Below are 24395 nucleotides of genomic sequence, written 5' to 3'. Positions count from 1 at the left end.
CACATGAACTGTTAGCAGTATTATGTACTTCGTCCATTAAAAGCAATGGGAAGATTAATGCAGCAAATGTGCTTTTTATAATTGTGAATTTGAATGACGACATATCACGTCTCATGTCACAGTGGACAAAGACAGAGAGGAAAGTTATTTTATGGCTGAGGGTGAGCTTTACTTTTCCATAGACCATTGTTTGTAATAATAGCTATTGTGTGTGTCATTGTGTAACATGATGGAGCCAGAATGCTTTCTATACTTGTCACTCTTAAGAATAAGAGTGACAGGACTCAGTCAGAATGACCTGGCTAAATTATACCTCTGATCCTTCACAGAAAAACATGAATGGCACAGGATGGCAGGTGGATGTCCTGCCTGAGTGTATTGACCGTGTCAATCATCTTCCCTGGTATAGTGTGCTCATTTCTACCCACCTGATAACAACATCATTGATGACAGGAAACACGTCTTTCATTCTCCTTAATCCACAGGAGAACAATATTTGAGATAAACACAGACTTCACCAATATAATTGTCTACTCATTTGGAATATGTTCATTCTCCTCTCTTAAAACAGCTTAAAATAACAGAAGCAGAAATGAGTGCCCTTAGCAAAGATGGAAGAATACAAATCACAAGCGTCTGGGGGTCCTGCACCAGCTGAGCAATTGAATTGAGTTGAATACGAATGCTAATGGATAGCTTACGCCAGGTATTATGAAAGCAGAGATGGTCTTATTATTGAGAGATACCAATGTCTGCGGCTCTTCCATTGGAGAAAGCATAAAGGTCAATTTGGATCATGTGTGCCTTGATAACCAATCACATTACAGACTTGACATCATTGAATTTCTGTGACAGTCAATCACTGTTGACAGATACCATAGAAATGAATGAGAATTAAATCCAAAATTAATGTTTAATAGCAAACATGTTGAAGATTAGCTGATAAGCTGTCAATTCATTAAATGATAAGTAGTTTATTCAGCATAGTGAAGTCTCTCCTCCATTGACATCCATTCAAAAAACAGTCTCTGGTCTGCTTGTCTGTGTACCACTGTTACCTTTTTTTTTTGCTAACCTTGAAGGCTAGCCTTAAAGCGGCTTTGATGAAACTCCTTGGTTTACACAGGATTTGTAAAACGCAGCAAATTAGAAAGAAGTGACGAGGCCCTTGTTGAATCAGTCCCACCACATCAAACAAATCTTAAAGCCATCTATTTGGATTTACACCCTGAAACAGCTTTAAAGTGACATTACGTCAGACTTAGCAACTAATGGTTCTTTGTTGTTTATTAGTCGCTTCCCACTAGCTCAATCCATGGTGCCCTGTGAGTGGACGCCCATAGGAGCAGAGTGGAAAAATGTGTTACCCTAAGAAGAGGCTATATTCGCCATGTGAATCATGGGGGCTTGGCATCCGGGGGTGTCCCCTTACATGCCATATAAGGGCCCGAGGGCTTGAGTGTTATCACTTTCTGCAGAGGGGATCTATTCTTAGGCTGTCTGTCCAGGCCATCCGAGCAGGCAAGAACTCTCCTCCTTCTGCTTTTAAGACTTTTTTTTACTTATTTTGTCAGTGTAAACAGGGGTGGGATTGAACTATTTGTTTTTTTCTTTTAAGTCTGATTCATTCTGTGGTATGTTTTTGAGTTGTATTGATAGTGCAGATGTTAACTCACATCCTATGTGATGGTCGTATAGTGACTGAGGGCATAAGGTAATACAGCTTATTTCACTCTATTGCATTTCCTGTCTGTTGTTGTTGTGTTTCAGAGGCTCCTCGGTGCCTGCCCGTACCCGGGTGTTTGGTCATCCCGACTATAGGGAGAAGAACTGAAAGGAAAGAAAGGACTTTACTGATCCGAGAAGAAGCTTTTCACTTTAAACTCTCTTCGAAATGAGCAATTACACAGTAACCCTGTCAGGACCTGCACCATGGGGCTTCAGGCTGCAGGGAGGCAAAGACTTCAACATGCCCCTGACCATCTCCCGGGTGAGACAACATCTCTGCCTTGTAGAAAAAAACAAACCCATCATGCTCTATTTAAACAAATTCCTGCTTTGATTAACAAAAAGCTCACATTAGAGATTATTTTGACTTCCTAAACAATGAAAATCGCATATATTTTAGCATTATGTAACAACGTGTTGCAGCTGTTGTTGTATTGGTTATCGTCCAAGCCAAAGCTGACATTCTCTAACCAGCTATGGCCCTTTGGCTTGAGCAAGGTATTGTGGTGTATTAACAGTGGAAAACTCTATGAATAGCGATAGATAATGCAAGCCCTGAGAAAATGAATCTGTGCATGTGAGGTTAAAAGTGAAAGGCGAGAAGCCTGGATGTATGCTACTTTCTAGTTGTATCACATACACAACCGCTGATGCTAATTCGCCTAATGTAAAAAAATTAACATGCTGGTTATTTGTTTCACCGATTCAATCTATAAAAAGACTTTAACTTTTCTCATATATTGCCCCAGAAGAAAAAGTAATTTAAGTATAGTTGACCTTTTTTTTTTTTTTTAACTCATCCACATATCATTCCAAACCTGTATGATTTTCTTTATTTTGTGGAACACAAAAGAAGATATTTTGCAAAATGTCTGTGTTGTTTTGGACCTGACTTTCATTGTATGGGTGATACCTGTTGTTCAAAATATCTGCTTTTATATTCTGAAGACGAAAGTAAGTCATACAGGTTTGGAATGATAAGAGGGTAAATAAAGTATGACATCATTTTCATGTTCAGGTAAACTATCCTTTTAAGTGTAAAAGTCATTTGCTTTTGGATGTCTCTCTGTACCATCTGTCATTTATGCTAAGCAGTCATTGACGTCATGTTTCATGGAAATACATGCAAATTCTTGTTGCTCTTCTCCTTTTAGCTTTGGGATTTTTAAAAAAAACAACAACGCTGTTTTCCTTGAAGTCATTTCTTCATGGGAAGTGGTTTGCCATCTATCATTTTCTGCAACATGACTTCTATGAAAAGAACATTATGAATGATATTGTAGAAATTTATGGCACAAACAAAGGAGCAAAGGGATTGTCTTACCCTCTCAAACAGATCAATAAGGTGTGGTATTGACAGAATAGCACCTCTTAACCCTTAGAGAGTTGAATTGTTAATACAACACAGAACGTACAGTCTTCTGTCTATTCACCAAGTGTGTTCATCCCATGGCACCTACAATCCTCATTGTGTTAGAGTATGGATTCAGTGAAGTTGACATGCCTTGTCCAAAGGTTTAGAGAGATTATATTGTCCTAACAGAGGTGATTTTCTATCTCCTATGACAAGAAATCGCTACCGCTGTGTTATCAGTCACAGGTGGTTCAGCCTAGTTTGTTTGTTTCATAGCTGACACCTTTCTTGACATTTAAATTGGCTTTCACTTCAACAAGGGGAGAGTCATTACCTCTGTTTGTCAGGGATGTGGTTGGTCCGACTCCTCATTGGCCCCTTGTGTGCAAGTAATTACAGACAGGACCATCATACTGAGAAAACTTTGTTTGAAATATCCACTTTGCTAATCTGCATTGTCGGATGACACTGTAATCAGTGTCAATCCAGGCGTACATCTGGATATTATAGTCTCTCCCGACCCAGCTGTCACTGAATATGGCAGTAAATTGAAATGTGCAAGGTATATGTGTTTGGATCATATGATTGATGCACATGTAACCGCCAGATTTGACAGTTTATGAATTTCAAATCTTCACACACTGTAATAAGAAATCGGCCTCTATCCTAAAGCACTGTAGACAATCTATATTGAATCTTAATCCTGGTCCCAAGGCTGATAGAGCCGCTGTCTTCCACAAAGCAGCCCAGTAATTGCTTTTACTGCTTTTGTAATACTTGCTGATTTTCTGTAGTCTTTTTAGACAATGTGTAAAGTGATATAGAGACGTGATGAAGTTGTGACATTTGAGGACAATGAAGGAGTGGATGATCTAATTTAATACTTTGATTCAGTAAATTATTGCAGTCTTGTATTTTGTTCTCGTACTTGAAAAAAATTCATGCTGGACGGGAGACTAATTTACAGTAGCTGTTGACAAATGGATTTAGACCTGAGACGCAACCTTTTGAAATATCAAATCACAGACATTCTTCAATTGTCGCTTTTCGTTTTTAATGCAAGCTATCATCCAACTTTAATTAAGGTATCCTGGCCTGAGTGTTACAGACATGGGAAAATGACAACGCCAATATGAAGACCGTGCTAAGCGAGTGACAGTACAATATGAGGTTTTAATATGTGTGTATTTGTTTATGTGTGGGCTGATTTTGAGGTTGTGGATTTTAGGCTAAATAAATAATAACAAATAATTAACTTACATTACTGTTTCTTAGCTATTTATCATACCTTTTCCTCCTTTGTAACACTATATAAAAAGCTCTGTGGCAGCTAATGATAGCACTGACGACCACTTTTGGCCTGTGGATGCAATGCCTGACTTATGGTCACTGATTTTAGCTTAGCACTAAAGGTCAAACCAGCAGAAATACATGTGAAGGCCATAAATGTGGAGCACAAAGACAATAGACACATGAGGTCATTGTGTATTTAAATATTGCTTGGAGAGAGTCGCTGGAAGAAACATAACTCCTGAAGCTGTCCGTTCCCTTTATTTTACAGTATTTTCAACTGGAATTGTTTTAAAGGGAACTGATAGCTTCAGAAGAACAGTTCCAATTCAAAATACTGTATATGGGAGACTGGAGATGGTTGTCACATTTATTACACCATTGATTATTTCTCATAGTAGATTTATTGTTCAAACCCCATTTTGTAATTTTTGGCTTTTTTAGTTAAAGTTAAACAATAAAGTTATGACTTACACAGACAACAGAAAAATAGAAAAGACATCAAAAATTCTAAACAATAAATTGCATAAAATTACAATATTTAAAACATGTGACGACCTGCCCTGACTGACATCTACTGACAAAGGTTTTCCTGAGAACACAGTTCAAATACATTCATTATATAGTTGACTTTTGTCTGAATTTGAAACATTTTCATTTGATTAAATAATAATAACATTTTCATTTAAATATTTTCATCTTTTTGTGAACCAAATTATTGCATAAAAAACACAAAGAGCGGAAATGAGGAACCGCAATTGCAGTAATACAGCAATAGCTTTAGTAAATTCTGATGAGAGCATATACAAAGTCAACTTGATAATGATGCTTTTAAAATTGGGAGATTCTGTCAGTGGCTTTTGTAAGTGGCGGACAGCTTTGTGGAGCAGCACTGCTGATAGCAGAAAACACTGGCACTAAATTTCCTCTCAGAGATAATTTCCGTCATTATATTGTTGCGCATGATATGGAAGTCCAGCTCTGCAAAGTGCCAATATTATATTCTGTGAAGTACTTCATGACAAAGACAGTCTGAGGAGTCATTTGTGATATATTATATGAAGTAATTTCACTGCAGATGAATCCTTAAGACACTATCTCCTTAGTGATGTACCCAAATCTTATTTTTCTTCATTCTGTTGCCCTTTCATTCTCACATTGTGTCTCCTGTGGATTTCAAGCATATAGAATTCATAGTAAGTTTGTTCAATTCCAATTTGGCAACTGCTTTGTTAGCTCTTCAAGGTCTCTGACCCTGACTGTTCAGTGCTGTAGGATGTCAGGCTACATTATGCTGAGGTCAAGGCCTTTCTGACATAAAGGTGGACAGAGTCAGGCCCTATTATGCATATATATGTGTGCCGGAGCTTAGCAACAAAAATTGAAAAGTATATACTGTTAACGGCCTTCAGAGCCTTGCAAATACCCACAGGTACCACAGATAGTCCAGATCATCACCCAACCTTTGCTATTAGCCAAAACAGTCCAGGAAATGGAAGAAGACAATTAAAGCTGGCATTTACCAAGGGCTGACTCATAAATCACAATGCCAACAACAACAGGCCCCCATTTCATAACTAAACAAGTTCATCTGGCAGACTTCTATCATTCGACAATCTGAGATAAAACAGATGCTCTCATCTATAACTTGCAATGCATGGAACACCATCTGGACTAGATATTTATAAACAGTCACAATATATCAAATGTTTTAATTTGGATCTTAGCGGGTCATTGGATTTACTGTCTGTTGTGGTGAGATTGGCAGCTTAGCAGCTTAAATGAAAAGAACAGCTGTATTTTTGTATTTCTTTTGTGCCTGGTATGCAGACAAAATGAACCTGTGCGTAAACAGTGATTCTTGTTGTCAGTGCATCTCATTTCAATTGGCCAGGGGTGTAAAATGTCCTGAGAAATAAGCTGAAGTATGGCTATGCCATACTCTCCCTCAATTAAAAGTTTAATTAAAAATTAAAATGTTCTTACTAATGTAACTTTGATTGACAGTGCAAAGCAACCTCTAGGACACACCACATGTAAAACAGAAACCTTTTCCTTAAACGTTTTACCTAAAACTTTTATTTAAATCAGCAGTAGTCATTTGTAGTCATTTGACTCAAGTTTGTCAACAGTATTATAACATAATTAATATACATATAATTGCTTTTGCATTACAACTTGTAGTGACCGAAGAAACATCTATTCACAAGGATGAATACATTTCACATTTAAATAGATTTTATAAATAAAAGTTGATCATAAATCATGATTTGAAGTGGAAAAAAATAGATATTTTAATGAAAGGGTAGTTTGTACTTTGAAGACTTAAATGAGATGAGTGAAGAGTGTTTTTTAGAGTAATTCAATAAAAGTTTTAGTAGTACTCTCACTACTCTGTCACGACCGGTTGCTGTAGTAAAAGCACGGCAATACAGGAGAAACACGCAAGAGATCACAAGGGAAACATAATAGAACAATCACATAATACCAAGATGACACGGAACAATGAACAGAGGAAACTAAGGGCTTAAATACACAGGGAGTAATCAACGTAACAGCGAACAGGTGTGGAACTCAAATCAGCAACCAAGGTAACTATCAACGACACAAAACACTGGCAAAACAGGAACAGGGAAAACTAAACTAAAACACAATGGCCTGATTTGACAGACAGGGCTTAAATTAAGAGATTAGGCCTTCAATTAGGACATTTAAGTAGCTTTTATAAACGTGCCTTAGAAAAGAACATTACTGGTGTGAATCTTGAGACAAAACAATGGCACTGACATATTTTAAGATATGTCAATGCAAGTTGCTTTCAGATAGGACAGCTCAAACATGTATTTTAGTCTGGGACTAGGCTTAAGGCTTGTCTGTGAAACCGGGGGAAAGAAACTAGATTGCATAACCATGTCTCAAGTGAAGTGAAAATTCTCCAAATTAATTGTTTTCCAATGTAATATAGTTACTCAAAAACTGTTCAAACCTGAATATGCATTATTTTAGAAATTTTTAATAAAAAAGTAATATTTGTTAAAAAAAAAAAAAAAAAAACATGAGATATGCTAAAACATCTTTTCCTGGCTCTCAGAAACAGATTCTTTGTCAAATCAGCCCCCTCTGTGTGTGTGCTTATTTAATTAGCATCACATTGTTATCCACCATGCAGCTCCATGATTGAAGTGTCGGTCAAGCAGCAGTCCGTTGGCTTAAGTAAAATGTGAAGAGAGGGAGGGGGATGATTATATTTTCTTTTATCTATAGCAGCTCCATGATTGAAGTGTTGGTCAAGCAGCAGTCTGTTGGCTTAAGTGAAATGTAAAAAGAGGGAGGGGGATGATGATGGCTTTTTTTCATCTACTGTAGCTTGTAGTATCCTGACCAGTGATGCATGCAGTGGGATTTAATGACGTAATAGCCAAGGAGAAATGTGTCTCAACAGTAAAGTCAGTTAAATACAAGCGATTAAATGCAAGCATAAAAATGCAGCGACTGTGTGAAAGCCAAATGAATGTGAATATTTTCCAATTTATTATGTAAATTCTATAGTAGCCTAATATTTCTCATTTCCTTGCTGATTTGGAGTTAAGAGCAAAATTATGTTGACTTTTTCTAACTCCTGTCCACCTAAAAAAATTCTCATTATGGATTCAAGTTATTTACAGATAAATCACATGATCAAGTGCCCTTCATGCACCTTCAGAAGTTATAAGTTTTGTCCTCGTACTTGAAAAAGTTATAAGCTTGGCAGTTGGGTATTTACTAGCAGAACATTACATGAAGGAGAGCTCTCTCAGAAGAATGTATATGTGTGCACGTTGAGTAATGGCAGCAGGTGGGACAGAAGAGTTGGTGGCAGGGCCCCAGAATACAGGGTCAAATTGAGGGAGGCAGGGGCGTCAACAACAACCTTTATTTTTAACATTTTAATGAGCTGCCTGAAAGTATAGCCACTGACTTATTGCAAAGATGGGATTTCAGAATTCTTCCCCCTGGTTTCTGAGCTTTGTCAAACCAGTCCATGTTTTATGTTCCACTGCACTGTTTTTTAAATGTTCTTCGTCCTTTTTTATACAGCAGTTAGTCCCAGTTCTTGAGTTTGATTGGCCGAGCAGCATTCCAGTAGTGCTAATATGTACTGAGTCTTGCTGCAGGTTACATTGTTACACCAGTAGGTGACGACAGCCACCTAAAGATCCTTAGGAGTGAGTCATTGAATCATTTATTAATCTGATTCATTCAAAATAATGATTCATTCAGGAACAATACATTATGAGTATATCATTGAATCATTCATTCATCCGATTTATTCAAAATGCAGATTTTTTTTCAGGAACTAAACATTATGAGTAAGTAATTGAATCATTCATTCAACCGATTCATTCAAAAATAGCGATTCGTTCAGACACCAATGACCACAATTTTTTCATATCAGTCAATATCGAAAATTATCACAATAAATTTCAAATCTAAATTTTTTCCAAGTTTAAAGGCAAGTTTTCGCTCCTGAGTAAAAGTTGTAGAAACCAGACAGTTAAGTTGTGGTTTCCAAACACTTTCCAAACACGTGAACATTTCGCAAATTAATAATACATGATTTGTGTATCTTATAAATGCACATTTGTCAGTAGCTTGAGTTTAATGACAGTAGCAGTAGTTTGAATTGGGATGCAGATGTAAATTTATGTTCATTAACAAACACAGTAGCTTCTGTAAAACTATAACATTTAAATATTTGGATCATGTTAACCACAGGTAAGATCAAGCATTGCACCTCTACCATGGTAAAAAAAAAAAAAAAAAAAAAAGAAAAAGAAAAAGAAAAAAAAAGTATCTATATTGTTTCTATGGTATTTGTTATGAAAACAGTAGCCTAAACACATTGTATAATACAAATGCACAAAACAGCAAAAGAGAGCAAAAGAATACTGCAATTATATTCCATTACTCATTTAATGCATTTAATATCTACATTAATGATATGCCACAATCCTATGGTTTCTGTTAATGTTACTACAGTAAATCATGGTAAATGTAGGTGACTTGTGGTGGATTGAAAACCTTATAACTATATTGTTGTGGCTCAATGTTTCTCCTGTTTTCCGCATCAGTGTTGTTGAGAATGTCAGCGCTGCTTTAAACTAGTTTATATCATGAGGCACATCAGAAATCGAACGTCTATCCGCATTCAATGTAGACAGGGTGTAAGTTGAAATTCATATTTGATATCCAGTCAGAAATGCTTTATATATAATTATTTAGTGCATATCACTAGCGTGTATCACCTGTATCAAAACGATCATAACAATATACTGTGCTGTGTTCTGTTACACTTGCTGGTTTCACTTTTGAATCTGCAACTGAATCTTTTTATTTTATTTTATTTTGAAAAATAATAGACATTGTCAAATTGATTATTTTACTTTATTTTATTTTTTTAAACCGACACAAATTAAATAAATTTTAACTATGCCTATAGCTGTATTTCATAGGCATATTTCATAAGGTCATATGAGCTCATATAAAATCTATGATAAAACATTATAATGTATTAAAGTGCTGGAATTTGCTTCTTTTTAACCAAAATACTGAAACAGTCATGTGGTTTTGAGGTGAACAAATCTTCAGACGTCATAGATCATGTGCTTTTGGCAAAAATGAATTTCCGTTTCAGTGATTGAATGTGAAATGTGCTGCTGTTGTTTTACAAGAGCTCTTACTGAGGAGTTACTCAATGAGCATTCCTTCTCATTCTTTAAGGGTTTTCATTTTCAAGGCCTCAAGTTTAAGAATTTATTGTAACAGGAGAACATTGTTTGTGTCGGCATGTACTCAACTCATCTGCTCAGAATCAGCTGCTTTCCTTGACAGTGACAAATTATTAATTAAATGTGACTGGTGTACCATGCACATGTGTGTACTGTAGCAAGCATAATGTGTAAAAAATGAATTTGATAGTAATTGTAAATAAAAAATAAACTGTTTCTATAGCCATGAGGATTTTATACTGGATTTTTTTGTGTGTATATAAAATTCAATCTGTGGCATCATTGGTAATTATTTAATTAATGTCTGGTGTCTGTCCACAGATCACACCAGGCAGCAAGGCAGCAAGCGGAAACCTCAATCAGGGTGACATCATTACAGCAATAGATGGGGTTAGCACTGAAGGCATGACCCATCTGGATGCCCAAAACAAGATAAAGGCAGCCACCACCAAACTCGTCCTCACTATGCAGAGGTAAGCCTCAATAATGATGTGTTCAGACGACCACCTCCTTTTTATTTTTTCTTCACACTTATTTCCACTAAACTACCTCTTAAGGCCTCCACGCAGACGCACAATAACATTCTGAGCTGCAGCTTTGTCATCTGCCGCTTCAAATGCTTGAGCTCTTTAAAGCAGAATGGATTCTGATTGGCCTTTAGTCTTTCCATCTGACGATTTCCCATTATGTTTGTTGGTGAATGGGTTTTCTTAGAGGGCATCAACGATGCATCTCATTTACTTTGGCAGCAGTCAACTCTGGCAAGCAATAAAAGTTCTCTGCAATTAATCAGCTCATCCATGAGGGATATAAGCGGTTGAGCTGACACAAACTACGAGTGATGGTTAGCATACAAATATACAGACAGGACAACAGAATTAAAAAATGTGCCTGTGATAAATCACCTAGATCTTATGTAGTCCTTCAGGTTGCCAGCATGCATAAATTAAAGGCATTGATGTTTAGGAGGTAGGGGAAATTACATTTGGAAGACTTTCCACCTTTTTAATATAGTTTATTAATTTAGTACGGACACCCCAAAGCCTCTATCCGAAAGAAGATTAAGTCCTTTCATGTGGCCGCCTGCACTACAGCAAAGGGAGGAAATGTTACTCACAAAGATACCTCGGCTTCCCTGTGACATTTCTTAATGCTGGCTCTGGTGTTCACTTTTAGAAGCTATTCCTCCTCTGTCTCCGTCTTTCAGTCGTGAGTGAACTTGATTCTCCTTATTTATTGACAGTATACACATTTATTAGTTGGAGGAGAGTGGAAGTTGCTTTCATATGCATGCAGATATTAGTATTATTGTATGTTATTTGATAAATAAATAATCTCCATTTTATTTGATTGGGTAGATATAACAGATTTATCATTGACAGATTTATGTAATTTTGCACAATCTTTCCTTGTTACTCTCCGAGCAAAAGCATCTTAGGAGGAATGAGCTGGTGCAGGGTGTATTTCCCTTGAATTTCACTTGATGATGGATTCCAAGAAATTTCTTATGCCTGGTGACTTGTGAAAAGCCCCCCAGTGTTACTGCCTATACAGCAGTGCTGCTCCTGTTTTACAAGAGCACTTACTGGGAGGTCACTCAATGAGCACTCCTTATTGTCTAAGGATTTTTATTTTCAAGACCCCAACCGTAGTACTTTCATTGGTTTAAGCATTTTTTGTATTGATTTATCGGCCACTCTACAAAACTGGAACTGTTGTGGTTGTGTCTTTGCGAGACAGTATTTGTGAAGTGATGTGCTGCAGTAGCACATACTTTACAGTTTAAATTCATGAGCAAATAAAGGGTTAGTTCACCCAAAAATGAAATTTGTGTCATTAAGTACTCACCCTCATGTCAAAACGTTCCAAACGTGCAAGACCTTCGTTCATCTTCGGAACACAGATTAAGATATTTTTGATGAAATATGAGAGTTTTTTTTATCTCCCATAGAAAGCAACGAAATTACCACATTCAAGGTCCAGAGAAGTAGTAAAGACATCGTAAAAATAGTCAACGTGACTACAGTGGTTCAACCTTAATGTTATGAAGCGATGAGAATACTTTTTTGTGTGCAAAAACAAAATAAAAATAACTACTTTATTCAACAATTTCTTCTCTACCCTGTCAGACTCGTACGCAGTGAACGCAGTTCAGCGCTTCTGTGTTTACATCCGAACTCCAGCTTAGGATTGGTCAACGCTGTTGACGTGAGCACCGCAACGTATGCGCGTGATGCTGACGGAGGAGTCGGCATTCGGATGTAGAGCACGGAAGCGCTGCAATGTGTCTTCAGCATAGGAGACTGACAGGGTAGAGAAGAAATTGTTGAATAAAGTAGTTATTTTGTTTTGGGGCACAAAAATTATTCTCGTCACTTCATAACATTAAGGTTAAACCACTGTAGTCACATGGACTATTTTAACGATGTCTTTACTACTTTTCTTGACCTTGAATGTGGTAATTTTGTTGCTTTCTATGGGAGATAAAAAAAAAACTCTCAGATTTCATCAAAACTATATTAATTTGTTTTCTGAAGATGAATGAAAGTCTTACGGGTTTGGAACGACATGAGGGTAATTAATGACAGAAATTTCATTTTTGGGTGAACTAAACCTTTAAGTGTTGTTCTTTCCTTTTACATTTTTGCCCAATACACTACCATTCAAAAGTTTGGGGTCTGTAAAATTTTTTTATGTTTTTGAAAGAAGTCTCTTATGCTCACCAAGGCTGCATTTATTTGATAAAAAAAATAAAGTAAATGCAATAATATTGTCAAATACTATTACCATTTAAATGAACTTTTAATGTATTTTAAAATGTAATTTATTCCAAAGTTGAATTTTTAGCATTGTTACTCCAGTCTTCAGCGTCACATGATCCTTTAGAAATCATTCTAATATGCTGATTTAGTACTCAAGAAACATTTTTTTTATTATCAATGTTGAAACAGTTGTGCTCCCTAATACCAGACAAATTTTTTTGAAATTGTGTAACAATGTAAATGTCTTTATTGTCACTTTTTTCATCTTACTGACCCCAAATTTAGTTAAGAGACATAACTGCTTTTACTGTATAGGAGTATAATAATATATTGGTGTTTAGGTTGTGATTTTTATTTATTTGCTAAAAGCATCTTAAATATAGTTCTTACTCACTATAAGTATCACTATAAGTAAAATAACAATGAAAGCTTGATGTTTTGCATTATTGACCTTTGCTTTTGAATTCTGTACGGTTCCCAGGTCGAGACGTCCCGCTCCTGTACCCACAGCTACTCCAAGAATGGACTCACCCATGCCAGTTATCCCTCACCAGAAGGTAAAATCAAGTTCTGTCTGTTTGAAATGTTCTCTATCCCGAGTATGCATGTTCAACGGATTGGTTTATGTCTGATAGGTGTATCAGTGTGGTGTAAAATATGACTCCAACATACTGACCTTTTTTATTGGAGGGGACAGAAATTTTGAAGGAAACTCAATGATTGTTTTTGGTTATAGGCAAGCCATTTCTTTGTAATCCTCTTAATCAGTAATGGGAGTTTATCATAGAGAGGAGAAAATAGAGGAGGGATTATGAAAGCAAACATTCTCTGTAAAGCTGACACTTAACTCCCTCTACAGGCATTTGTTGGTCAAGCAAGAATAAGCACATTGTATGAAATCATCATAAGTTTCCCACTGGTCCAATTTTCATTTGCATTATTGTTGCTAGATGAAGTTTGTTTGATGTTTTTGTGTGCTTCTTCGTGCCTCATTTGCCTCTTTCCTAACCATCTCTTTTTTCTATGCCTTGCCATTTTGGGCTAATGGTTCATTTGTTAGTCTGATCTAATGGTTTATTTTATACTAAGGAAACCATGGACACTGAGGAAGGAGAAGATGATGAGAAACCTGTCAAAAAATATGGCATCCTCTTGGCCAAAAAACCTTCCAAAAAGTCTCTTATTCCAAACACTGAGAAGCAACCTCAAGAGAATGTAATTCATTCTCCTGCTAAAAGCCCTGTCCCTTCTAATTTGTCATTCGGCCAAGGGGCAAAAAATACCCCAAACCAGAGGGGACAGTATAATTCTCCCATAGGCCTGTATTCAGCAGAAACTTTAAGGGAAATGGTCATGCAACAAGACAGTCTAAATGGCCTGCCATTGTTGGGGTAGGTAACATAATAGCTAACCCACAAATCTGTATCTTCATGAGCAATTCCACCAAATCTGCTTTAACAAACTAGTTGCTAGTGCTCACTTTTCACTAACGGGTCACAGAAACATTGGCTAGCCTCACCTGTATCCCTGCAGTACTTTTAACAAAACTGTGGCAAAGAGTACTCAGAACATTCCGTCCTTACCTCTGCACATTCTGCTCTTACATGCAGCGGATCAGTCGGGAATGTGCTTGGCAGCAGGGGGACCAGTGGTCCGTCAGGCTCACCTGACCCCCCTGCCTGCAACATGAGCAGGGCCTGGCCGAGTCTGATCTGTATCTATGAAAGTTAGCTGTTTCCATATGACAACATACTATGGTTATTTTAGTCGTGTCAGAGCTACATCTCTTATGATTAGAGGAGGACTGCCAAGCTTGAAGTTGGCTTATAAATTATGCCAACACATTAAAGATGGAGCTTTCACCTTTTTTAATATGTTGGCATCATTTATTAGCTTCATAAATCTCCTAAATCTTCTCTGTCGAAAAACATGTGAGCAAATTCCCACAGGCCCAAAGCGTTGAACCGTAATTGAACATGGGTGCAAATGTGTGCTCGTTGGCTCTATTAACGTGCTCAGAATGTCACAGCTCCTGTAACAGTATATCCCAAATGAAGTCCTACCGAAATGATGCCATCACACATCCTCTATTTACAGCTCACAGGAACAGAATTCCCGCTAGGCAACATCACATGCACAGCTGAGCAGAGCATGTGCGTCCATTGACAGTTCATTAATCTATGTACGAGTGGTCTGATACTGTACATTACACTGTAAACTTTGATTCTTGTTGTCATGCAACTAGCAATAGACATCTTTGAGTTGTGATTGGTTCAGTGTTGTTTTCGTATTATATATTATTACAGTATTTATTATTAGAATTTTGACAGCTTTTATTTGAATTTTTTTAGTTAACGTTAGTTTAAGTTTTAAAAATGTTATGTGCCTCACTAGTTACGCAGCAAGTTTGAGCTTCCGCAGTTTGTTCTCGCGCTTCATTCAGGTTTAGTTGAGCTTCTGTTTATGTTCGCTGATCAATGTTTATATGTGAGGGCAGATGCAGTGATGCAATGACTTTACCAATCGCGTGTTGCACTTTCGCCCATTCATAGTAATATGAGTGCACCGTCTATCTGTATATAGTCTTTGATGAGAGGATGAGTGTTATTTAGCTCCAGTGTTCTCTTTTTGTCCCACTGCAGCCAAACTCCTGTTCCAGTCAATCAATCTGTTCTAGGAACAATCCAGAATGTCATTGTTATGAGAAATGTGACCAGTAATAACCATCAGCTACATCATGGCAAAATATATTACAAGAAATCTGAGTACATTTTTAATGACTGTCATCATTTACTTACCCACAGGTCATTCCAAACTTGTATTAAAATTTTTTACTTCTGCAGAACACAAAAGAAGATATTTTGAAGAAAGTTGAAGAACTGTTTTTGTCCGTACAATAAAAGTCTTTCATTGTATGGGGAAAAAAATCCTTACCTTTTTTTGTGTTCCACTGAAGAAAGTCATACAGGTTTTAAATTACATGAAGGTGAAAAATGTGAAATACAATGACAGGTGAACTATCACCACTATATTTAAATATATTCAGGTTTAAGGTGCAAGTTCTTTAGGCAAAGTGAAGCAGTTTGCATTCTATGTTAATGTTGAGTTTTCCCTGCTAATTTACATGTACGTGGATCTATTATCATTCAACACACTGCCAAATCAAGGCTAACACTGCCTCTTTTGTGTTTCTTTCTTTCTTTTTTTTTGTCCATATTCCTCTATTTCATCCCAGGTCATTGCCAACACAGCTGCAAAGTCAGTAACAGATTTTGAATACAAAATCTCCAGAGTTGCGTGTGAATCTGTGTGCTCTGAAGCATGGCCACATGTAGTACTGTGGTTGTGGTTTGCATGCTTACATTTTCAACTCCTGAATGTTCAAAAGCTATTTTGAACAATTTGACATTTCAGACATGATGAAATGTTAAATGCTTTTGAGTGAAGTATTTAAACTGGATAAATCTATAGTTGGTTTTGGTTATAGTTGTATTGGTCAATGCATCTTTGCATGATTTATTTTAAGTATAATAAGTGGAACTATTGCATGCCATGTCTTTTACATTTAAGATTGAAAGCCCAGATGCATTTATTATACAGGACATTGTATTTTCAGACATGGGATTTTATTAGAATGTAAAACAAGAAACTAACAGCTGGTGTAAACAATTCAAACTAAGTAGCAAACTGTAGTATTGTAAAACTCAGTGCTGTTTAATAATACAGATGTAGCCTATTAAGTAAGGTAAGTCAAGCATACATTGTTCTCACTGTCAAATGGCCTCTATCTCTCTGTTTTCCCTCATATTTCTGGCTCCTCGCCATCACCCACTCTCCTCTACACTATCGCACCCCGGACACTCCCTCACCTGAACTCTTACAGCCAAGAATATGTTCCCAGCTTCAACCCCATTGCACTGAAGGACTCTGCTTTGTCCACTCACAAGCCTATTGAGGTGAAGGGTCCTGGTGGGAAGGCTACTATCATTCATGCCCAATACAACACTCCTATTAGCATGTACTCTCAGGATGCTATTATGGATGCCATTGCTGGTCAGGCCCAAGCCAGAGGAAACGAGATGAGGTACGTCTCTGGCCCTGTCCAGTACTTTACTACACTGATGCTTAGGTGAAAGCTGAGGTAAGAAAGTGATACAGTGGCCCCAAAATGAACATTAAGCCACACTACATGAATGTCATTGCATTAGAAACACTATTATATTTCGATATTTAATGCAATGATACTTTTAAAAGGAATAGTTCACTTAAAATGGAAATTCTGTCATTATTTGCTAACTCTCATGAACACACTTTTCAATACAATGAAATTGAATGACAACTTGAAAATCAGGAAAAAGAAGTAGACTATCATTAAAAAGTGGTTCACACAACTAAAAAAAAAAAAAAAAAAATTGGTGGTTTTAAGTGCACAATGCTTTTTTAGAAACGCATCTCTGAGCGATTTATTTATGTTTCGGTTCCCACAGTTTAACAGCCCACTCTTTGTTATTCTCTTCTGTCAAAGAATAACAGAAGATGGCAATTTTTGAGTGGACTATTTGAGCGTCTAAATACTTTTAAGGGCCACTGTATGTAGCAATTTAGGGCACAAGCAAGAACTAAGGAGGCCTCCATAGAGGGCTACAGTGATTACATATTTTTGTAGGCCATCATTTTTTTTAGTTAGTACCACCCTATTTCCCTCAACAACAACAACTCAGATCTTTTCATTGGCTTTTGGAATATTGCCAAACATAAGCTCTGTGACCTACACTATGGTCACATGACTTAAACATCACCACCATTATGCTACTGACAAATCTTTCAGTCTGAAAGGTTGAGTTAGAATAGTTTGCAAGAGCGAAATTCTAAACAAAATGAGGCTGTGAAAGCGGACTAGTGAGTAGATGAGTTTACCTGTTACCCCAGGTTATCGTCATTCTAAACAAGACTTTTAACCCCGGGTAAAGGAGCGTTTCACACTTGTAATTTAGATGCAGGGTTAGCACTACATTTTACCCAGGGTTATGAAACCCTGCTCTGGAGCAGCTTTTGCGGTGTTAACCCCCGCATTGCGGTGCCAAACTTATACAGTGTGAAACGATTCAGTGTTAGAATGTTACAACTAGATGCTTAGCAGCAACCGACAACCAATCGCGTGCCTTATATTCACACGCTTTGGGCAGACACGGAAACACGATGTATATAAACAGTCGTTTCTGCATATGATAGGAAAAATGTCAAACGGCGATGGAAAACGCAACGATTGGAGTGAAGAAGAGACCGTTTCATTCTTACCTTTATAGTTTGAAAAGTTCACTCAGAAAAACTTGAGATTATTGCAGTCAACAATGTGTAATATGAGGATGCGCCATGCTAGAAGCCTTTACGTAAACAGGTCACGTGTTGCATTTGTCCAGTCAGTAACACTGACACCGCGAATATTCAAATAAGGACTTTAACCCAGGGTTTAGAAATGTGCAATGTGAAATGGCAGTTTATGAATACCCAGGATTAACTGTTAACCCCGGGTAGGCTATATTATGAGCAGTCAAAACGTAAATAAAGATAACCTAGGATTCCGTTTACCCGGGGTTTAGAATGACCCAGGGTGAATAGGCCTATTTCAAGTGTGAAAAGCCCATTTAGGCAATTTTTAGCAATTATACTTTTTCAAGAAAAGTAAAAGCTTTGAAAAAAATCACAAGAGGGTATTACTTATGTATTTTATGTCATAGAACAAAATGTGAAAATATCTTGAACTTGTGTTCACCACAAACCTATTTCTGGCATTTAACCAAAAACCCATTTAAAAACCCCATTGATTCAGGAAGTTCTAAAATGCTAATTCGTTTGTAGGTTTTGGCCTACAAAACATGTCATCCCTGAAGCACTCTATTAAAATAAGGCAAATTCTTGAAATTTGTTATGAGATGTTAGGAAAAGTAAATGTATTTCCCCTCATTTCGCATCTTTATATTTTCAGTGTACTGTTTTTGATTAGCATCTATAAAACTTGCTCCAGTTTGCAGTGTTTATAACAGTAGGAGCTCATTGTTGGTCATCTAGTCTGGGCTGATTTCAGGCTTCCACAAGGTCATGTGTATCAACCTCATCTGTGCTTTTCCTTCCTCTTCTGCTTGTAATTATGTCACTCCATCCACAACTACCCAACCATACCTCATCACTCATCCTCGCCTCACCCCCTTCGCCTTTCCCTTCCCTCCATGTGACACGGCACTGTCTTGCTCCCTCCCATCCTGGTTCATCATGTGATTGACAGTGGTGATGACTCCGCTGGATCTCCCTTGGCGTAAGTAGCCAACAGTCTGTTTAGATCCGTCACAGCTGCATTGACTCATCTCACATGTTATATTCTCTGTTAAAGGCTGATTGCATAAACACTGAAGTGGACTTTTTTGGTTATTTTTCAATTACCATGTTACACTGTTGTGAATATGTAAGTAAAGTAAATGGAGTGCAATAAAGAAAAATAAATAACCTTGTATTAAAAAACGAATGAAGACAAAACCTAAAAGCAATGTTCTGAGTATATCTGCCAGGGGAGAATTACTACATCTTAAAATGTCTAACATCTTTACCTTCTCCTAATATGGGAACTCTGCATACAGTTTATCCTAACTCATTCTTCAGTCACTTCCTCCATCACAGATCTCTCACTAAGATAGAACTGTAATTAAAATAATGCACATCTTCACAAGAAGCGTAATACAAAAAAGTTTCTTTATTAATTCATATATCAATTCAGCAAATACTGTCCTTTATTATGATTATTGGAAATGCAATTATGTAATCATTTGTAATTATTTGACATACACATATTCAGAGAACACAGATGAATGACTGATCTTGTTTTTTTTTCCCCTTTTCTCTCTGTTTGGGAGTAGCTCACTTCCTATTAAAGACCCTCTTGTGGACAGTGCTTCTCCAGTGTACCAGGCCGTAATCAAACCTGATGATAAGGAGCCGGAGATGTCTGAATGGGCCCGTCGCGCTGCCAACCTGCAGTCCAAGTCCTTCCGCATCCTGGCTCATATCACAGGAACGGAGTATTGTGAGTACAGACTTTCTTAATGTGGACTGGAAATTGGTTTGAACTGAAAGGGCTGACATGCTTTAGATGCACTGACATAAGATGACTGCTAGTGTTTGTGTGATATAAATCAGTTTGCACTTTATTTTGAAAACTTGTAAAGGGCCTGTAAAGGGTAACTCTATTTTTATTTTTTACGTCACAGTGCAAGATCCAGATGAAGAGGCTCTTAGAAAATCAAGGTAAATCAACTTTGTCTCAATTTTTGCAGTCTTCACCCTTATTTACAATTAATTGAAAATATATTATAGTTTAAATTTATATATATAAAAAAATGTGTTTCAAATTGTTATGCAAGTGACATATCAGTATGATTTTAGAACAATAAACTGGTATCAGTCTCAGACAGGTTTGTTTAGTAGTTTGCCAGGTCTTCTTAGGTAAATGGAAAACATACTTAAAGGGATAGTTCACCCAAAAATGAAAATTCTGATTAATTACTCACCCTCATGCTGTTCCAAACCCATAAGACTTTTGTTCATCTTCGGAACACAAATTAAGACCTTTTTAATAAAATCTGAGAGCTTTCTGTCCCTCCATTGACAGCCTATGCAACTACCATTTTTAAGACCCAGAAAGGTAGTAAAGACATAATTAAAGTAATCCATTTAACTCCAGTGGTTTAAGCTCAGTTTTATGAAGCGAAGCGAATGCTTTGTTTGCGCAAAAAAACATAATTTACCACTTTATTTTCAAAATATTAATCCCCAATTTGCATTCACGCAACAACGTCTGCTCTCGCGTCAACACAACATGCATGCGTCGTGGTGTTCTTGTAAATGCGCGTTTGAGATTGGATTACTTTAATGATGTCTTTACTACCTTTCTGTGGCTTGAAAGTGGTAGTTGCATAGGCTGTCAATGGAGGGACAGAAAGCTCTCAGATTCTATTAAAAAGATCTTCATTTGTGTTCCGAATATGAACGAAAGTCTTACGGGTTTGAAACGTCTTGAGGGTGAGTAATTAATGACATCATTTTCATTTTTGGCTGAACTATGCCTTTAAAGAGATTATTCCACATTATTAAGCAAGTCACAGTTCTCATGCAATATGGGGAGGAAGAAAGATCTTTCTGAAGATGAAAAGCATGAAATGTCTTGCAAAAGGCATGAAAACAACTAATATATTGTGAAAACTGAATAGAGATGATCAAATTATCAAAAGATTTGTGAGCGATTTAGAGCGCAGAAAAACCCGGTCAGATAAAGGATTATTAAGGAACATTTCTGTCAAACAAATTAATTGTATTAAAAGGACAGCTATACTGTTCAGAAGCAAACAGATACTTGAAGCTGCTGGTGTCTCTGGAGCCTCAAGAACCTCTCCATGCAGGCTGGCAGTTGTGTGTAAAGATGCATTTTAGCCACCTATAACCAAAGCTCGCAAAGAGAAAAGTTTACTGTGGGTGTAGAAATACATGAATACATGATACTTTTTTATAGATGTCCTTACAATTAATTTGTTTGACAGAAACTTTTCTTAATAAGCCTTTTCTGACCGAGTTCTTCTGTGCTCTAAATCACTCACAAATCTTTTGACATTTGATAATGTCTATTCAGTTTTCACAAAGTAAGTTTTCATGCCTTTTGCAAGACATTGCACCATTTCATGCTTTTCATTTCAAAAAGATCTTTCCTCACCACATTGCATGAGAACTGTTACTTGCTTAATAATGTGGAACAACCTCTTTAAGTAGGGTTTCCATTTACCAAAGAAGACCTGATAAACTATTGAGCAAACCTGTTTGAGATCGATACCAGTTATCTAAAAAGATAACAGAACAAAAAAATAAATAAATAAAACAAACAAACACTTATCTGAACACTTAATCTGAATGTTTATTGTACTGAAATCCTACAGGTATGCTACTTGCATAATAATTTGGAACACAGTGTAGATGCAATTAGATTACCTTAAAAGTGCTTTTTGACCCACTTAAGTAGGACTTAAGTACAATTTTATATGTAATTTCATAATTATTTCTATTGTCTTTCTGTTGAAAAGTGCACTGCCAAATACTGACAAGAATTCATGGCAACTAAAATATACTTTAATTTAGTTTCTATTGAAATTTGGGTAACACTTTATTTTACAGTGTCATTGTTACACATGTTAGTAATAACTAGGAATTATGCATAATTACATGCAATTAACCCCAAACCAAACCCTCATCCTAACCCTAAACTTATAGTAAGTACATGTAGTTAATTATTATTACTCAGTATCTGAATGTATAACTACACTGTAATACTGACAAAATAAACTGTAACCGAAGTTTGTATGTATTAAAATATATTTGTATTTACATATTTGTAATGATGAGATTTCAGTTTAGCACATTTAAAATTTAAATTAACTTTAAATGGATTATTGAATAACACATTAGTTAAAATTATAATCAAGTACTTTACATGTGTATGTTTGCCAACACATCAAAATAAGTGTACAAAGCACGACAAAAGATTAAAACATAATGATTTAAAATGTATTTTAAAGTAAAAAAAAAAAAAGTGCCCTTTTCATGCTAAGAAACATAGTCAGGAAAGTGTACTCTCTTTAAGCACCCTTAAGTGGCCTTTTTTAAATTAATAATATATTGACTGCAAATACTGTGCTTTAAAAATATACTTTTAATATTTGAAGTAAACTGAAAGTGCACATTCAATCAAAGTCCCTTTCTAGGAAAGTCTGTTCACCCGGTGGTCATATTTGCAATGCCTCCAGGCAGCAATTTTGGGCATCCAAGACCAATTCCTATCTATTTGAATAGGGAAATCCTAAAATCTCAAGAACTGTTTGCCATATTTACATTTACATTTACATTTACATTTAAATTTACTCATTTGGCAGACGCTTTTATCCAAAGCGACTTACAAGTGAGGAATACAACAAGCGAGTCGTCATGGCGAGGCAAATAGACACAAAAAGTGCTCACAATACAAGTCTTAGGTAATGCTCAGAGTATCATAAGCTACAATAGAGAGGGATTAGAGGAGGTTATTTAAAATATGTTATTTAAATAACATATTTTAAATCAACAACAAAATCTGATATGAACTGTTCCATAATGTTGTTTCTTATGCTCAAACTGTGTTATATTTCAAGCTGGACCAGCCAATGAGCATGTGCAGTCCTAAGCGTGCGTCTCAGGAAACTGACTATGGCAACTGGAGCTTCTAATGGCAGCTGTTCATCTTGTATGACATCAAAGTACTGCAAGAGCAATTCAAAAGCATACAGAGCCAGCTGCTCTCTAATCGCTCTTGCGGTACTTGGGTGTCATAAAACGATTGGTCTGCGCAGCGCCGCTTCAAGTCGAACACACCTGATGACTTAACCAATTGGAGATTGGCTCTTTTATTTAGAAGGCGGGGCATTTTCTGCCATATACATAGTAATATGAGTGCGTCATCTTGGTATATTTAAAGTTGAAAAGTTTGATTCAATACAATTAAGCACACTTCTTTTTCACAAGGGCACTGACACAATTTGTATGGTTGGAGCATATAAAGATCTTGTGATTAATTAAAATCATTTATGCGTTTTTGTTTTTGTTTTTGTTTTGTTTTTTTTACAGGGAGAAATTTGAATCAGAGGTAAAAGGCCCACGATTTGCCAAACTGAAAAACTGGCACCACGGCCTATCTGCACAGATCCTTAACATCCAGGGGTAAATGCCTCCTAATGTTGCTGGACAGAAGTTGAGGCAACAATCAACAAAGAATCCAGAAGACGATGTAAAATGAGGGTGCAATAGGCAGAGAGAAGTAGTTTAGTGACTGGAATGTGAGTTAGAGTTATAAACTAGCCTGTAAGTGAACACACAAAGCTCCTGTGTTTGATGTTCATATGTCTGTTTGTTTCATGTAACTTTCAGTCACTGAAACATAGTGCATAGTGCTTAGTTGTCATTTTCTTTTTCATTTTATGTTTCTCTTTTTCTTCTCTTTTGTTTATCTTTTCTCTTTTTTCTTCTCTCTTCTTCTCCTGTTTATCCTAAATTATTGCTGAATAATGAATTGCCTGAATGAATTGCTGATGTAAAAAAAAAAAAGCTAACCCTGAGAGAAATTATAAGATTATGTACCACATCCACTGCAATAATCCACACCACAGCACATATTGAAATACAAACCAAATGTACTATTGTTAATGTGAATAAAACATTATTACTTTTAACCAAATAAACAAAAGTGTCAGTGTGACTTGTTTATTTACAAAGCCTTCTGGTTATTGGATTGACTCTTTTGGGTGTACTAAGTTCTTTGTAAGGTAAACAGTAATACATTTCCACACAAAGAAAATTTTGAATTATAAAACTTTATTTTAATGCTCGTTGTTTATATAAATTCATACCAAATGGAGCGTCTGCAATATT

The 24395-nt window shown here is 36.5% G+C and overlaps 1 protein-coding gene across 3 annotated transcripts; it reads left to right on the top strand.

Moving 5' to 3' along the window:
* Nucleotides 1-1464: 1464 nt before the first annotated feature.
* LOC127524094 (LIM domain-binding protein 3-like) lies at nt 1465-24210 on the top strand. Of its 3 annotated transcripts, XM_051915454.1 has the most exons (10): nt 1474-1634; nt 1771-1990; nt 10462-10613; nt 13384-13459; nt 16138-16160; nt 16786-16986; nt 19186-19215; nt 19811-19977; nt 20162-20198; nt 23595-24210. In XM_051915454.1, exons 2-10 carry the CDS (start codon nt 1895-1897, stop codon nt 23689-23691), a joined length of 879 nt encoding a protein of 292 aa, XP_051771414.1. In that variant the 5' UTR covers nt 1474-1634; nt 1771-1894; the 3' UTR covers nt 23692-24210. The 3 variants fall into 3 exon arrangements, with proteins under 3 accessions (XP_051771413.1, XP_051771414.1, XP_051771412.1); XM_051915453.1 differs by lacking the exons at nt 16138-16160; nt 16786-16986; nt 19186-19215 and adding an exon at nt 13992-14293 and having other exon boundaries at nt 1465-1521; XM_051915452.1 differs by lacking the exons at nt 16138-16160; nt 16786-16986; nt 19186-19215 and adding an exon at nt 13992-14293.
* Nucleotides 24211-24395: the final 185 nt, after the last annotated feature.

Source organism: Ctenopharyngodon idella, chromosome 12 (assembly GCF_019924925.1).
Source record: "Ctenopharyngodon idella isolate HZGC_01 chromosome 12, HZGC01, whole genome shotgun sequence".
NCBI lineage: Eukaryota > Metazoa > Chordata > Actinopteri > Cypriniformes > Xenocyprididae > Ctenopharyngodon > Ctenopharyngodon idella.
Note: the sequence above shows the minus strand (reverse complement) of the source record. Positions and strands in the feature narration are given on the sequence as shown.

Excerpts from the sequence above, each read along its gene's own strand:
- LOC127524094 (XM_051915453.1), top strand. The coding sequence starts at position 1,895 with ATGAGCAATTACACAGTAACCCTGTCAGGACCTGCACCATGGGGCTTC. Across the intron at positions 1,991-10,461 it reads TGCCCCTGACCATCTCCCGG|ATCACACCAGGCAGCAAGGC; the intron begins GTGAGACAACAT and ends GTCTGTCCACAG. Across the intron at positions 14,294-19,810 it reads AATGGCCTGCCATTGTTGGG|CTCACTTCCTATTAAAGACC; the intron begins GTAGGTAACATA and ends GTTTGGGAGTAG.